This window comes from Arachis ipaensis, chromosome B3 (assembly GCF_059453495.1).
Source record: "Arachis ipaensis isolate K30076 ecotype BB chromosome B3, ASM5945349v1, whole genome shotgun sequence".
NCBI classification, from domain to species: domain Eukaryota; kingdom Viridiplantae; phylum Streptophyta; class Magnoliopsida; order Fabales; family Fabaceae; genus Arachis; species Arachis ipaensis.
Window position 1 is genome coordinate 146,245,499 of NC_142438.1, and position 17,555 is coordinate 146,263,053.

General features: G+C 31.7%; 1 protein-coding gene across 1 annotated transcript; it reads left to right on the forward strand.

The window, feature by feature from the left end:
* The first annotated feature begins 2,767 nt into the window (after nt 1-2,767).
* LOC107632046 (uncharacterized) lies at nt 2,768-3,700 on the forward strand. The gene is made up of 4 exons (XM_016335682.3): nt 2,768-2,848; nt 2,943-2,997; nt 3,216-3,308; nt 3,504-3,700. Exons 1-4 carry the CDS (start codon nt 2,768-2,770, stop codon nt 3,698-3,700), a joined length of 426 nt encoding a protein of 141 aa, XP_016191168.1.
* Nucleotides 3,701-17,555: the final 13,855 nt, after the last annotated feature.

Sequence of the window (17,555 nt, forward strand, 5' to 3'; positions counted from 1 at the left end):
ACACCTAGACTGCAAATGAACTGAAATATTATTATAACAATACCATTGTGTATGTCATAACAAATGAACCGAAAATTGTGTATTCTATAAACTCAGATACTCCTGTCGGTATATTTGATCTTGTTATCTTGCACAATTTAAAATTCTTCATCCTCCTCATCCTTATTTTCTGTTCCTTTTTCTTCTTTTTCATCTTTTTTTCTTCATCTTCTCATATTTCATTTTTTCAAAATTCTTCTTGCATTGATTTACTTTCTTAAAAGAAATAAAACCAAAAAAATAGAAAAAAATATCAAATAAAAAAATAATAAATAACTGTAATAACATAAAAAAGAGAAGGAGAAAAAAAAAAACAAAAACAAAATGTAACAGCAATATCACCAATAGAAAAAAGAGGAAGAAGAGTACGAAGAATAAACATAAAGTGAAGGAAGATTTTGTTTATATTAGAAAAACGTGTTTGTATACGTTACATATAATGAAAATAATTTTTCTTAAGTTTAGGCCAATTTAATTGAATTTGATGATTACTAAAAATACTTAGACATATAGCCACTCTCGAAATGATATCCTATTTAAACTTTATTTTAAAACAATAACAAAATAGTCAAAATGGATACATAATCGTAAAACAACTAAAAGTACCTGCAAAAAGCGTAAAAGGGAGATGTGTTCAATTCCTTTCTATGTTCTATAAACACGGTTTATATATACGTTATCTTGAACGTTTAATTTCCTTTACAAATACCCATATTGTTGTATTAAAAATGGTCCAAATATTACATAGTTATTATACCTCGATCAAGTTTAGATAGAACAGTATTTATATCTTAAAATTTTACTTTTATCTTCTATATGCATAGTAATACATTTGATCAAATGTTAAACATTGAAATTTTACACTAACTGCACAGTATATAAACATTAAACTCTAAAAGAAGAGTTGGCCCAAATTAAATTAAAAGGCCTAAAATTATTGTCTCCACTTGTTTGACTTATTAGGCACATACATCCTTCAATTCTTAATCTACAGGCAATAGGTGCTTTTAATTTACCACTTTAACTTTTAGGTTCACAAGGATCGGAAAGGCACTGGTAGATTCCAGTCCACAACACTAAAATCTCTATAAAAGTTTTTAAATATACCGATACACTAGTATATTATATATATTTTTAATAATTAAGATTAACGGTTAAAAATGATTGAAACAGTAATGTATATACTTAAAAGTTTTTCAAATTTTTAATGGATAAAATTTTTTTTAAGTATAACGATACACTGATATTTCAGTAATTTTTAACCGTTAATCTTAATTATATATCTTATATATTTTTTTATAATTAAGATCAACGATTAAAAATTACGTACACTTAAAAAATTTTTAAATGGATATGGTTATCATTATTCGGTATAATATAGCAGCTAGTTCATGTCCTTCCAACAGAATGAACATCTATGATTATTATAGATTATTCCTTCTAATAATAATTAATGGGTCAGATTCTGGCACAATATACCTCCCTTTATGGGATGTCACAGATCATGCCCTAATAAGGCTGTTCTAGACATTGTTTACTTTTTTCCTCAAACCCTTATTAATTAGCAGCATTCTCACAATCACATGCATCATGCATGAGCTTGCTTATTTAATTTCAATCGCATAGAACCTTCAAACAATGTTCTATTTTAATGTGACCTAGCTACAGGGTAGGAGGAATCCTCATAAGGAGGTTAGGGCCAAGAGATATATGATCTTCCGTATGCAATAATATACACTTAAACCAAACAATACACCCACACGATTGTTTTATTGTTAAAAGTTTTAAAACAGGGAAGAATTAATCATATTTTAAGGCCAGTACCCAAAAAAAAGGGGGTAAAAGAATAAAATACTATACTAGTTAGGTTATATCCGATCCGATACGATCCGTGTGCAGCCCTAATACTAATTGATCACATGCAAATGCCCTCTATTAAAGGAATTTGAGGAAGCAAATAAGCAATAATAATTCGGCTTGTATATTTCGGAGGTGATCAAAGCTACTCTACTTTAAGGGAATCTACATGCCATCAGCATCAATAAAAGTATTAAGTAATATTTGTATATCGATTATAAAACAGTAGAAGTTGAAACTGATTATTTAATTTAAATGTTTGAATACTCATATTATTATATAATATGGACTCTCAGATTATAGTTAATTATCAAAACATTCGTTAAACCAAAATTTTAAAAGTTCGAAAACTCCATGTCTCCATCATTGATGTAAAATATTGCAAGCGAAACCGATTGAAAGAAACTTTAATCTAATTGTTTAATTTGAATTGAAACTCCTAATAAAGAAAATCGTTTAACGGTATAAACTGCTATGCATATATACTAATATACTAATCATATTCATTTGGAATTAAAAAAATAATAATAATAAACTAGAAGTAACATATACGTGTTTGATATCGCCTCATTTTCTCCTTCTATTATCTCCCCTTTATTTCACGCACTCATTTCCTCTTTCGCAATTTCGAGAAACTCTAGCTCCCTTATTCCCTTTATTCCCTCCTCGATAGGTTACTCTCTTCGTCTGGTCTAAATCTTCTGTCTCTGAGTCCTGTGCGTTCTTGTTCTTTAAATTACAGGTCTCTGTGGGTCGTTTGCAATTTGCCTGTCTCTGAGTATCTCAATGTGAAGGGCTGTCGTGGTGATAGGTTAGGGTTTCCAGATATGAGATTCGATTTCTGGGAGTGGATTGTGAGAGAAAAGAACGGATGTCTAGTTCTCTGAGTGTGGTGGTCTCTCTCGTTGTTTCTAAGAAACCTTATGTTCTCAACTCCGTGTTCGACAATCTGGTTCGTATTTTGTTTTCAATCGTCACTATTTCTTCATTTCGTTGTTTCATTCAATTTAACGCCAAGAAAACCAACCTACTTTCTTTGGTTGCAGCTGATGTCGCAAAAGTCACAAATTGGAAAAGGCGATTTGAACAAAACCAATCCGAGTAAGTAGCGTGGGTTGTTGTTCTGTTGTAGGTAACTGGTGTTTTTTTTTACCTCACTCATGTATTAAAGTAAAGTGGATGAAATAATTAGGGATTAGGGTTTTTCAGCGCTAAGATGTAAAAACTGTACGTGATGATAACGAGTTTATTTGAAATTTAAGGTGTTAGATATTTGTAGTCTTGTGTACTATTTGGTGATTTTTGTATGGTGTTGTCAGGCTTGCTGGGAATAAAAAAGGAATGGTGGTCTTCAAAGGCTACGGAAAAACTAGAAAGTGAAAAGGTATCAAAGACCCTAATAAACCAAAGAGGTAATTTAGTGCTTTCTTCTTTTTAGGGTAGGTATGCAAGGCTTTTCGATTCATTTAATTTAAGTGTTTTTGGATTTGTTATTTTTGAGTTTCATATTACATTTTCGATCTCAGAAGGAAGAGTCTTTGTTATTTTTGTTCAGATTTTCAGTTGGCGATCAAGGATAGTTTACTTTCCGATTTTCACAACTGCAGGTGTGGGCGAAAAAATAATTGAAATGGAAAAGCCTAAATTGGAACCGTCCAAATTGGCATTAGGGAAGGAGAAACTGTTGACAGCACAAAAGGCACTAGAAGAAGGTACTCTTTATCATGTATTTTTGGACCTTACATTATGTGCAGAAAAAAAAAAAAAGATAATGGTGTCACATGATAGTTTTATATTACCATAGTTAAGTTGAGTGCTAACTTTTAACTGTCAACAGTTCGAGCCCATAAGAAGACAAATATGGTGTACTAGACTTCACTGAAAAGAAAATTTCTAAGGTTACAATGATACCCACTAGCCATGGAGAAGTATGTCTTTTCTTTTTAATCTGTCTGAGAATCTTCCATCACAGGGATAACTGTTCTATTTATGTATGAGTAACCCAGTGATGCCATTGTTGCTGTAGTGCAGACATTCAATATACTAAGGTATGAGGTTCTTCAGAAATATGATACTCATTATGATGTCTTCGACCCGTTTGAATATGGAAATATTCAAAATGAAAGGGTATATCGTTCTTCACATTCATTATTACTTTTCTTTTCACCATAGTATGCTAATTCTAAATGCTTCTTGCTGGTTGTCTCATGCTTAATTGCACAGAATGCATCTTGCTTTGATTCTTTACATGCCATCAAACTTGATAATAAGTGTTTGGGGGTTATGAGTTGCTTATAGCTTCAGTGTAATACAACATTTCTTGCTCACTTGTTCAGGAAAGCATGCTTAAATACTACGGCACCTCAAGCATCGACGATTGTGATGAACTCATACTAGACTCATATTTAGCATCTGAAGCCAATGAAAATGAGTACATTACTTCATCCCGAAAAATGCAACCATACCTTTATATGCATGTATATCTTGGTTTCATTCCTGAGTGGCCGGCATATTCTTTTTCTTTTCAGACCTATTGTAGTTGGACCAGAAAAAGTAGCCTTAGTTGCTTCCCTCAGGTCAAGAATTCCTATTCAGTAGCTCACTGTTGACCAAAGCACTCACTACAAAAAAAAGGCCTATGGTCACGGTACCATGACCATAACTAGTGAAAAGGGTGACCATAGGTCTATGGTCACGATTTTTGACCTATGGTCACGGTTTTTTCACCGTGGCCTATTATGTCGTGGCCATAGATCTATGGTCACGGTTTTTTTTATCTATAATCACGGTTTCTATGGTCACGGTTTTAGTGTTCAAATTCTGGTACTTTAGGCCACATTTTTTTTACCGTGACCATATGTTAATCTATGGTCACGTGTAAAAACTGTGACCATAGCCTAATCTATGGTCACGAGTTTTCACCATGACTATAGCATCTATGGTCACCCCGCTTAAAATCGTGACCATAACCTTAACCGTGACCATAACCTCTATGGCCACTCCTCCCCAAAACCGTGACCATAGCCATATCTATGGTCACGGTCAAAACCGTGACCAGAACCTCTATGGTCACTCCTCCCGAAAACCGTGACTATAGCCTTATCTATGGTCACAGTTTTGGCTGTGACCATAGCCTCTATGGTCACCCCACCTAAAATCGTGACCATAGCTTCTATAGTCACCCCTCATTATACCGTGACCATAGCCTTATCTATGTTCACGGTTTTCACCGTGGCTATAGCTTATCTATGGTCACCCCTCCTTAAAACTGTGACCATAGCCTTGTCTATGGACACGATTTTTCGCCTTGATCATAGGTTTATTTATAGTCACGGTTTTCACCGTGGCCATAGCTTATCTATGGTCACAGTTTTTACCGTGACCATAGCCTGTTTTATTTTATGAGATTTTTTTTAAAGCATAATCACATCCCAAAATGATGATAATCACAAAATAAATCTAAGAATGAGAGATTCAATAAATGTAAAACAAAAAAGTTTCATTAAAAACTAGATATCCATTACAACACTAATCAAAATAGGGTGTAATTTATCCATTACATGTAATATCAGATAAAGTCTCTTATCAAAAAGTAAAGAACACATCAAAATAATAAATTTAGATAACCAAAATCATTATAAGACCCATCCCATCTTATATTTGTATAGAACATATTTTCTTCACATCATGTCCTCCTGCTAGCAAAAGAAATAAACATGTTAGAACAAAACAAAAATGTTTTTGATGATGCATGCAGTACAGTTGAGTAATGAATATGGAACACAAGTTTAATAAGTCAACCAACGTGAAAATTTCAACCACTAAATAACAGGAGCATTTGCTAGGGTTTTGAGCCACATAAAAAGGACATACTAAGTATAATAAGAACTAGCAACCTTCTGCTAACAAGCTAGATTCTATTGTAGATTCGCTTAAGGCCAATAAATCAACAATAAATTTAACATCAACAGCAATCAGCCACTATTAATTTAACTACTAATTTTAAAAGTACTTACTTCCATATCTTTTGACACATGGTTCGATCCCAATGAAGGAGGAATGCTTCGCCGCGCATCATTTGGTGCACTACTTGCGTCAGGCAGAGATTGTTGGGCAGCTTCTATCATTACTTGCACTTGTTCTGCACTCATACCAGGATTAACTTGTTGCAACAACGTTTTGATCAAATTTGTTAAACCATCCAACTTGAAAGTTAAGTTATTTTGATTTTTCTCCATAGTTGAAACCACTTCAGTATGTTGTTGTTGCATTTGTTGGATTTGGTTATCCTTTTTAAGAGAGAATTTTGTGACTAATCGACCATAGAAACGAACCCTACCATATCTCTCCTTTCCAAAAACCGTTTGAAGTGTTTCATCATCACTGTATCCAGCTTACTTCAAATTTTGAAGATGATCCTATTACACACAAGTAAAATTGAAATAAGTTCATGTGCGCATATGCTGAAAAAAAAAAGATTTACATATTTTTTTTAGTGTACATTTCTAAGAAACTAAACAACTCACAATCGTATCTTGTGTTTCCGAATCAGTCTTTCCTTTCTTGTTAGCACGAGTTACAACAAACATTTTCAGACTGTAATGGATTTTTATTGTCTTCCTTCTTTGCATGCTACAAAGAAATCACTAAAATTACTCGAAGTCGGCGCTGAAGAGCTTGAGACAGCGGCGGCAATGAGGGACTAGGGTTTTGTACTTTTAATTTCCTTCAGAAGTCTCACTCTCACAGAGTGTACGAATTGGGAGAAGAAAGAAGGGGGTTAGTTTCCTTAACTTCATTCGTTTTTTAGTTTTAGCCTTTTAGGGTTTTCATATTCTTTTTTACTAAATAAAGCACAAAATTTAATAATCGATTTAATGGTTAAATTTTTAGTGTATAAAATTAATTTTTATATTGTTCCGATTATTTTATACCGTAACATAGCTAGTATATATATATTTAGAATCTTTTAATTTATTTGTGCATTGCACGAATCTTTTACTAGTATATATATATTTGAAATCTGTTGTAATGTATTAAACACCAGCATAAAGGTTTTATGTTTGTTAAGAGTATATAACTAATAAAAATTATTATATTTTATCAATATTTAGCTAACTTTAAACTAAAGATATTAAATTATAAATATTAAATTTTAATAATAAAAAAATAAAATATTGACTAATATCAATAAAAAATATTCGTCTCATGATATATATTTTTTGTTAGTTAATAAGAAAAAGAGAGTATAATAAGACTGGATTATCTTAATTATTATAAATAAATAATTTATTTGAGATTTAGTTAATATGTGTTTTAAAAGTATATGATAAGTTTATTATTAGTAAAAATTTTAAATATTTTCGTTTAATAAATACAAAATAAATACATTAAAAATTTAAATTTTTCATATTTTTAATAAAAAATGTTATTTTATAATCTTAATATGTGTTCTTAGAGAACATAATTTATTTATTATAGATATATGATTTAAGAGTACATGATAAAATATTATGAGTAAAACTTTTTAAATTATTTTTTTAATAAATACATTAAAAATTTTCAAGTTGTAACCTTAAAATATGTTTTTAGCGCATTAGCTAAATTCATTTATTATTTCGTGTGAGTTTTGAAAGTGAAGGGGCAAAGCAAAATTCTCCAATCAGAAACCTTACGATGCAACTAGATCCTAAAAAGAAATGTTCAAATGAATCAATCATCCAATTTGTAATTTTCCAATCATCATAAAAATCTAAAATAATATTTACAGTCCAAAGAAGAAAGTCATGATTTGAAAGTAGACAGGTTTCTTAACCATGTTGTTCTCTGTCTCCACTCTCCACGAATTAATTATTTTTGTATTAAAAAGGTGAAATAATTAATTTCCAAAATGAGAAAGATAGTTGACTTAAGAATGAAGGAGCCACAAGCAATCAAAAAGATTTCTATCGTAGTTGGAATATGCTAGAAAGCCGTATGTGAATGAAAGATAGCAGGCCGCATGCAAATGAAAGTTGACTCAAAAAGCTCGAAACCAATTCATGCTTTATCTTGCTTTCCTAAGTTTATCCAATTTCTCTGTCAGAAAAAAAAATGTTTATCCAATTTCTAGAGGCCTCGACTTGAATCTCGTACCATAATTTAAATTAGTAAGTAATTAATCAATGAAAAAGTCTAGAGGATCAGTAACTTTTATGTTTTTTGGCCAGTACTTAACCATCAAAATAAAAATGAGTGATTTTTCACCATTAGATATAATGTCACACCATTAAAAATACTATTGATGATCAATTAATGATTACAAAACACCAAAATTGCTGGCCCCTTAACATTTTTCTTAATCAAATACTAATAATCCTTAATTTTCGTTTGTTTTTCCCTTTTGTTTGCATTGAAAAAGTAGTGTGGACTATTTGTTATAAATTTCTTAAAAACATAAAGATTAAATTGTGTATGGATGGGTCATTTTCAAATTGATGAAGCAAAAGACGGGCACAAACAGTTATTAGCGTTGAACACTTGGTCAGTTAGATGAGGGAAGAATAGGGGTAGCATAAGAACACTTTATAGGGTCAAAATTAAGACAAGTCAAGGAATTGAAGGAAACCCAGTTGCAATTGACCTAAGCCATAGGTACAATAACGCTATCACAGCATGAATATTGAATACTGCTTCACGTTATCATGGTTTCTGTTTCTTCGTAAGATTCCACTTCTCTAACTAATGATTCTCCAATGCAATGCTACTGTATATATATATGCAAACACCCGTACACAAACAAGAAATTACAAATCAGTATTTCCTTAAAAAAAAAGATCATGTACACTGGTGGGATGTGATGTGATGTAATAAGTTTTCTGTTCTGGCGTTGTACTAGGGAAAATAAATAAATAAAGGGTAAGGGTAAAAATTATTACCCCCCAGTAAGGCCCATTTATGAGGGTGTAGAGGTATAGTTAAGTGGGCCAGGCTTCCATTCACATGATTTTGAATGTTGGGCCTAAAAGAGGAACTATGTGGACAGTGATTCCTATAGCTACACATCCAAATATAGTTCTTCTATAACGAACTTTTCCACCGCTTCTAACAGTGCCTTAAAAAAAAGAAAAGAAAATTGAAAAAACGTTATTGAGCAATGAGCATGGTAGGACTAGTAGGAAAACCTGAGACTGATGAATGAACAATAGAAAATAGTAATGGAGATGGTGTGAGAAAATAGAAACCTCGTGGGTGACATTATTATTTTTCAAATGATTGAATTGGGGATGAGCTGTTCTTGATGAATGTAGGTCCAGTATTATTCGTCTGGCCTACGACATATCTACCATGTAATCTACCTATTTGTCTTGTATCCCCTAAAGTAAACTAGTACTTCTTTTCTGCCTCTCTGTCTCAGAGCCTACACATTCATTCTTTGTAGAATGTGAACTCTTTTAAATCATTTGAATTTTAATACCAAAAAGAAAATCATTTGAATTTCATAAATTTAGGTAGGGAGGGAAGTATCTTGGCCCACCCTGATCAAATCATACTAGGTTATTCTTCACTGAAACTTAGTGGATCAAGCCCAATTTCCAATGTTGTCCAAAATGAAATAAAACTGGAAAAACTAAACCAAGTAAAGGGCCGGGAATCTTCCGAAAACAAAAAAGCATCCTTCGTCTAAAAATTGTTAGTACTGTAATCTATAAATGAATGTAATATTCGATGAACTTATATTTGATTGGAATTTTCTTTCCTTTATTTAAAGTAATTGCTTGACTATGTTAGGATTCATCTTATGAATGAAAATAAAAAATATACACTAATTACTATAATAAAATATCCTATAGACCCTATTGATTGATAAACAATTAAACATTATGGGAGCAACCTGGATGAGAATGACAATGTACAGAGAGCATAGTTATCAAATCCGGATCGGCCAGTTCGACCGAATGATAAATCGAACCTTAAATCGATTCGAATTAACATTTGAACCGAAAATTCGGTCTAAATTGAGATTCGAACCGAAACGGGTCAACCGCTGATGTCAGTATCACATTGAGAATATACACTACTGTTGGGGTTTGAACTTGAGTCATTTAAGTTGCAAAAGAGCCCTTGCAACCACTAGGACAAATTTTCTCTGTGTTATATGGTGTGTTTTAATAAATATATTACAATTATTACAAACTATTAGACATATCCTAATTAATCACTTGTGTATTAATTCTTTTTGTCATGTAAATTTAAGATATTTTTTATCTTTTTATTCTAATAAATAGTATTCATATTAATTTATTTTATTTTTTATTTTATACTTACTTTTTTAAAAAATATTTATTTTTTAATTATATATAATTATTAAAATAAAAATTAAACTTTATTAAATATCTTTAAATTAAAAAAGATAAAAAAAAATTTTATTAATCAATGATATATTTTTGTTTTTGATCATTATATAACATCTATTAATACTAATATTTTTTAACATATATTTAAATAATGTAATAGATACTAATTAATTAATGAATTAGAAAATAAGTTAATTTGATATAAAAAATTAAATTTTATATAATTAATTAATTATGATCAGGTCAACCGGTTGAACTTGTGATCCACCGGTTGAATCAGTGATTCAGTAATCTAGTAACCTGACCGGGTCGATTGTCGGATCGGTTCTGATAACTATGGTATAGAGGACAAGTGGAGAACCGCCTCAAAAGAATAAAAGAAAATCTTCCCTTTAACACTAAAGTCTAAACTATGACCAAACCATGTTTGTTTGGATTTATGAAAACCAAAACCAGGAGAACAAGATGTAGAGCGCCAGCCCCACATCCCTATGTGCGTGAAGTGCAATGTATTTTCAAACATGCCCTGGCTTCGCACAGATTGGAGGCAAAACCAGCCAGCTGTATAGAGCCCTCTCCTCACTGCTCTTATTTTCAACATCTGCCGGACTCCTCTTCAACTTTTAAAGCCGGTGATGAGGAAGCTGTTGAGGCTGACTGCCATTATTACATATATAATATGCCTTCAATAATGAGGATATAATCTTTTGTGTTCCACAGTTTGCCTACCATTTCTTTCGTTTCTTTTATTAGTGATTGATTAATTGTGTTTGGATATACGAGGAGTACTAGGCGCCAGCAGATTTTGAGTTGTAGCCATCAATTAGTCATCAATAATATATTTAATAGTGTAAGATTTTATCTAAAGATAAAGAATCACTCATTTTCTATTTACTAGCTAAGTGCTGACCAGATTTTCTGTTCCTAGACTTTCCCTTATTTCTTGTATCTGTCCTTTGAAATATAAAGATCCAATATGATAAATTAGTGTTTCTTCTTTACTTATAGCTTGCACCCTTGAATTCAAAATAATAGCTTAATATGTAAACTGAACCCTAGCCAGATTGACAACCCTTTGTGATGTGTCAACTTGTAATTTGTTGTGCTGATTGTTAGTAGTAACCAGTAACCACGCATTATTGACTAATGTTAGACTAAAAAAATTAATTTTCTTGTTATGATAAGACCAAATACATGGATGTCCATTTATGATTTTGGTAGTTAACAATAAAAGAATCACTTTTTAAGGATAAATTTAAATAAAATAAATGAGAGTTAAAAATAAAAGCACCCTACCTGTATAAATAGAAGATATCGTCACGTACATTTTACACAACAATAAAAATATCAAACATTTTTCATTTTCTCTTTCATACTATTTCTCTCTTATATACTTTATTATAATATTATTAAATATATTAATTATATCTATTATATTGATATAGTAATTCTAGTGAATATTACTATTAGAACTATCTAATTATATTTCTATATTTTATATTTGTTACCTCTTCCTTATTTATTTAGTTATTTTACAACACGTTATTAGCACGAAACTCTGATCAAATTTTTAGGAAGATTCAGGTAACAAATTTTCATTATGTCGAAACTCTCTCATCTTGAATTCAATACTCTCGATATATCTGGAAACAACTATTTATCATGGATATTAGATGCTGAAATCCATCTTGATTCAATGGATCTTGGAGATACCATTAAGGCTGGAAATAATGTATTCCAAAAAGATAAAGCCAAAGTCATAATTTTTCTTCGTCGTCATCTTGACGAATGATTGAAAAATGAATATCTCACGTTAAAAGATCCTGCAGATATTTGGAGAGACCTTGAAGAAAGGTATAATCATCAAAAGACGGTGATACTTCCTCAAACCCGATATGAATAGACGCACTTGCGTTTACAGGATTTTAAATCCATTAATGAATATAATTCGGCAATGTTTCGAATCACCTCACGAATGAAATTATGTGGGAAAAAGATATCTGATAATGATATGTTAGAGAAAATTTTCTCGACCTTCCACGTTTTGAATGTGCTCCTGCAGCAGCAGTATCGAGAAAAATTATTTAAAAAATATTCTGAGTTAATTTCTTGCCTTCTTGTTGTTGAACGGAACAATGAGTTGCTCTTAAAGAATCACGAAGCGTGCCCAGCTGGCGCAGCCCCATTTTTCGAAGTAAATGCGGCAAATCATTACCCCAGATGAGGTAAATGTGGCAAGATTTTGGCAACAAAAAAAATTATGGAAGGAAAAGGAAGTATGTTCAAAAGAGAGTATCTCACCAGAAGTGGGATAAAGAAAGAAATATTGGGCAAAATAAATCAACAAAGGATAAGTGTTTCCGTTGTGGTGGAAAGGGCCATTGGTCGCGTACCTGTCGTACACCAAGGCACCTAGTCGATCTTTATCAAGTATCTTTGAAAAAGGACGACAAAGGAAAGAAAACGAATTTTGTTTCAAATGATGCTGAAAATTCCACTACTCATTATGATATATCTGATTTTTTTGAGGATCTTGAAGGAAATATTGGTCATTTGATCAATGATGGAATAGTTTAATATGTGGGATTATTAAGTATCCATGTAAATAAATAATGTAAAGAACTTATTGTTAAGTTTTATTTTCTATGTATTTAAGTTTCAAATATGATGTATATAAATAATGAAATATTAATGTTTACGAATTTTGAAATCATTAAATGTGTCAAATTTTAAAATAAAATTTTAGTATATGACATTATGTGCAGTGTTTCTTAAAAAAATAATTCTAATCAAGAATTCAATTTAACTGTGCATACTACTCATTTTATTAGTATTATTTGTTACCTCTTCCTTATTTATTTAGTTATTTTATAAGATAAATAATAATAATGAAGATGTATGCTTTGCGGATAGTGCAAGTTCGCACACCATTCTCAAAAGTGATATATATTTTACCCATCTTGTGCCAAAAGAAGAATATGTTAATACTATTATTGTCTCAGGCAATGTGATTGAAGGCTTCGGAAGAGCTATAATTTTGTTTCTCGGAGGAACAAAATTCATAATAAATAATGCACTATTGTCTACCAAGTCTCTAAAAAACTTGTTGAGCTTTTAAAATATTCGCCGAAATGGATATCATATTGAGACTATGAATGAGGGAAGTCATGAGTACTTATGTATCACAACTCATGACTCAAATAAAAATGTTATATTAGAAAAGTTGCCCTCACTTTCATATGGGTTATATTATACCAAGATTAGTGCAATTGAATCACATGTCACTGTAAACCAGAAGTTTACTAGCCCAAATGAATTCATAACTTGGCACGACCGATTGGGTCATCCGGGACAACCATGATGCGGAGAATTATTGAAAACTCCCATGGACATTCACTAAAGAACCAGAAGATTCTTAAATCTAGTAAATTTTGTTGTGCTACATGTTCTCAAGGAAAGTTAAGTTTAAGGTTATCATCAGTAAAAATTGGATTTGAGTCCCCTGAATTCCTAGAAAGGATTCAAGGCGATATATGTGGACCTATTCATCCACTATGTGGATCTTTTAGATATTTTATGATCCTAATAGACGCATCTTCGAGATGGTCACATGTGTGCTTATTTTCTTCTCGTAACTTGGCGTTTGCGAGATTACTGGCTCAAATTATTCGATTAAAAGCACAATTTCTAAAAATCCAATCAAAGCAATTCGTCTTGATAATGCTGGTGAATTTACTTCCCAAGCTTTTGATACTTATTGTATGGCTAATGGAATAAGTGTTGAACATCCAGTAGCTTATGTTTACACACAAAATGGGTTAGCAGAATCACTTATTAAACGCCTCCAATTAATTGCTAGACCCTTACTTATAAGAACAAATATCCCAACCTCGGTTTGGGGGCATGCTATTTTACATGCCCCAACACTTATTCGTTTGAGGCCAACGAGTTACCATCAGTTCTCTCCTATGCAATTAGCTTTTGGCCAGCAGCCAAATATTTTTCATTTAAGAATATTTAGATATGCGATATATGTTTCCACTGCACCACCTAATCGCACCAAAATGGAACCCCAAAGAAAATTGGGGATATATGTTGGATATGATTCTCCCTCTATAGTGAGGTATCTTGAGATACAAACTGGAGATGTATTTAAATCCCGGTTTGTGGATTGTCATTTTGATGAATTAAAATTTCTAACATTAGAGGGAGAGAATAAGCTTCCTGAAAAGAAACTTAATTAGAATACATCATCCTTGATGCATTTATATCCTTGATCAGAGCAATGTGAACTAGAAGTTCAAAAGATTATACATTTGCAAAGAATAGCAAATGAATTACCTGATGCATTTTCCAATACAAAGAGGATAACCAAGTCTTATATACCAGCGGAAAATGCTCCAATTCGAATTGATGTCCCAGTTGGACAAATTGCCACCGAAGCAAATACACGCCAGAAGCGTGGCAGGCCTGTCGGTTCCAAAGACAAAAATCCTCGAAAGAGAAAAGAGGTAAATACTATTCTTGTTGAAAAAGACATAGTAAAGACACCTGCAGTTGTTCACAATTCTAATATAATTTTAACGCTAGAAGACGTTCAGGTACCTGAAATTTGTGAAAATGACGAGATCTCGATAAATTATGTCTTTACAGGAGAGAAATGGGATTGGAATAAGACAACTATCAATAAAATATTTGCATATAATGTGGCATTAAATATCATACTTGTAAGTAAGGATCTTGAGTCAAGATCAGTCGAAGAATGTCGACAAATGAATGATTTGCCAAAATGGAAAGAAGCCATGAAGGCTGAGTTAGACTCACTTACAAAACGTGATGTCTTTGGACCTATAGTTCGTACACCAGAAGATGTAAAACCTGTTGGATACCGATGGGTTGTGAGAAAACGAAATGAGAAAAATAAAGTTGTACGCTACAAAGCTCGACTTGTAGCACAAGGTTTTTCACAGAGACCTGGTATAGATTATGAAGAAACGTATTCCCCTGTAGTGGATGCGATAACATTGCGTTATTTGGTCAGTTTATCTGCATATCATAAACTGCATATGCATTTAATGGATGTGGTAACAACCTATTTATACGGCTCATTAGATTGTGATATCTATATGAAAGTCCCTGAAGGACTAAAGATATCTAAACCATCCAATGAATATTCGCAAGGGTTATACTCAGTCAAATTGCAAAGATCTTTATATGGTCTGAAGCAATCTGGACAAATGTGGTATAATCGTCTTACTGAATATCTGGCCAAAAATGGATTCAAGAACGATGATATCTGTCAATGTATTTTCATAAAGAAATCTGCATCTGGATTCATTATAATTGTTGTGTACGTTGATGATTTAAATATCATTGGGACTCATGAAGAGATTCTAACAATTATAAAAATTCTAAAAGAAGAGTTTGAGATGAAAGATCTTGGAAGGACAAAATTTTGTCTTGACCTGCAGATCGAGCATATAAAAAATGAGATCTTTATACATCAAACAGCATACACAGAGAAGATCTTGAAAAGATTTATATGGATAAGTCACATCCCTTGAGTACCCCAATGATTGTAAGATCTTTGGATGTGGAAAATGATCAATTCCGTCCTAAAGAAGAAAATGAAGATATCCTTAGTCCTAAAGTACCATATCTTAGTGTCATTAGAGCACTAATGTACCTTGCTAATAATACACGGCCTGATATATCATTTGCTGTGAATTTACTAGTAAGATATAGTTCCTCTACAACCAGAAGACATTGGAGTAGAATCAAACAAATCTTTTGATATCTTCATGGAACGGTTGATATGGAATTGTTTTATCCATATGGATCCAAGTCACAACTAGTTGGCTATGCAGATGTTGGATACTTCGGGAGATCTCAAACAGAATACCTGTTCACATATGGTGGTACAACTATATCATGGAGGTCCACGAAACAGACGATTGCTGCAACATTCTCTAATCATGCCAAAATACTAGTGATTCATGAAGCAAGTTGCGAATGTTTTTGGTTAAGGAGTTTGATCCAATATATTATGTCATCATGTGGATTAATTGATCATAAGATAGCTCCAACTGTCATGTTTGAAGATAATACAGCATGCATTGCTCAACTTAAGGGTGGATATATCAAAGGCGATAGAACAAAGCATATTTCTCTCAAATTCTTCACTCGTGATCTTCAAAATCAAGGAACAATTGATGTCCAACAGATCAGCTCAAGTGACAAGCTGGCATATTTATTCACAGTCACTCCCAAAATCCTCCTTTAAAAGATTGGTACATGAGATTGGGATGCGCCGATTTTGAGACATTAAATGATGACGATAAGAGGGGGAAACTGTACTCTTTTTTCCTTGGTCAGATTTTTTTCCATTGGATTTTTCTTGACAAAGTTTTTAATGAGGCAGTCACATCACAAAGGATATTGTACTTTTTTTCCTTTACTAAAGTTTTTTCTCACTAAATTTTTCTTTAGTAAAGGAGAGTGTTATGATAAGATCAAATACATGGATGCCCATTTATGACTTGGGCGGTTAACAATGAAAGAATCACTTTTCAAGGATGAATTTAAATAAATGAGAGTTGAAAATAAAAGCATCTTACCTGTATAAATAGAAGGCATCGTCAGATGTATTTTATACAACAATAAAAATATCAAACATTTTTTACTCTCTCTTTCATACTATTCTCTCTCTTATATACTTTATTATAATATTATTAAACATATTAATTATATCTATTATATTAATATAGTAATTTTAGTGAATATTACTACTAGAGTTATTTAATTATATTTTTATATTTTATATTTGTTATCTCTTCCTTATTTTATTTTACAACATTCCTAACATTATACCTTTCAAAAATTTTACAATAAGGTCCAATTTAATCCAATTAATTTTTTAGCCCATTAACCAATAACAAAACTGACTAAAGTTAACATTTTTTTTCTTCAAGAATTGCTGTAAAAAATCCAAAAGAAATTTGTTAAAAAAAAAAACATAATTATTCCCAACCTCTGCATGAATCAAGTCACTTTGTTACAGCTTCGATGACAAATTTCACTATAAGATTCAGGCTCAACATGAATTTCTCCTCTACATAATGACGAACCAAATAGCAATAAAGACTACAACATTCAAATACATAAAAGGAGAATGTTATAGTGCCTTTTAAATAGTATTTAATTTGTCAACATAAATAACTAGTTAATATTTAATAAATTTTAAATATTTATTTTAAAAAAAATTAATTTAGGTAATTTAAACACCATAAAATTAGCTATAAATAAATAATAAACTACCGAGTC

What these genes read in the sequence shown, in the direction of transcription:
- LOC107632046 (XM_016335682.3), top strand. Translation starts at nt 2,768, where the DNA reads ATGTCTAGTTCTCTGAGTGTGGTGGTCTCTCTCGTTGTTTCTAAGAAA. An exon ending in ACTCCGTGTTCGACAATCTG is followed by an intron (nt 2,849 to 2,942) that starts GTTCGTATTTTG and finishes CTTTGGTTGCAG; the next exon opens with CTGATGTCGCAAAAGTCACA. An exon ending in TTTGAACAAAACCAATCCGA is followed by an intron (nt 2,998 to 3,215) that starts GTAAGTAGCGTG and finishes TGGTGTTGTCAG; the next exon opens with GCTTGCTGGGAATAAAAAAG.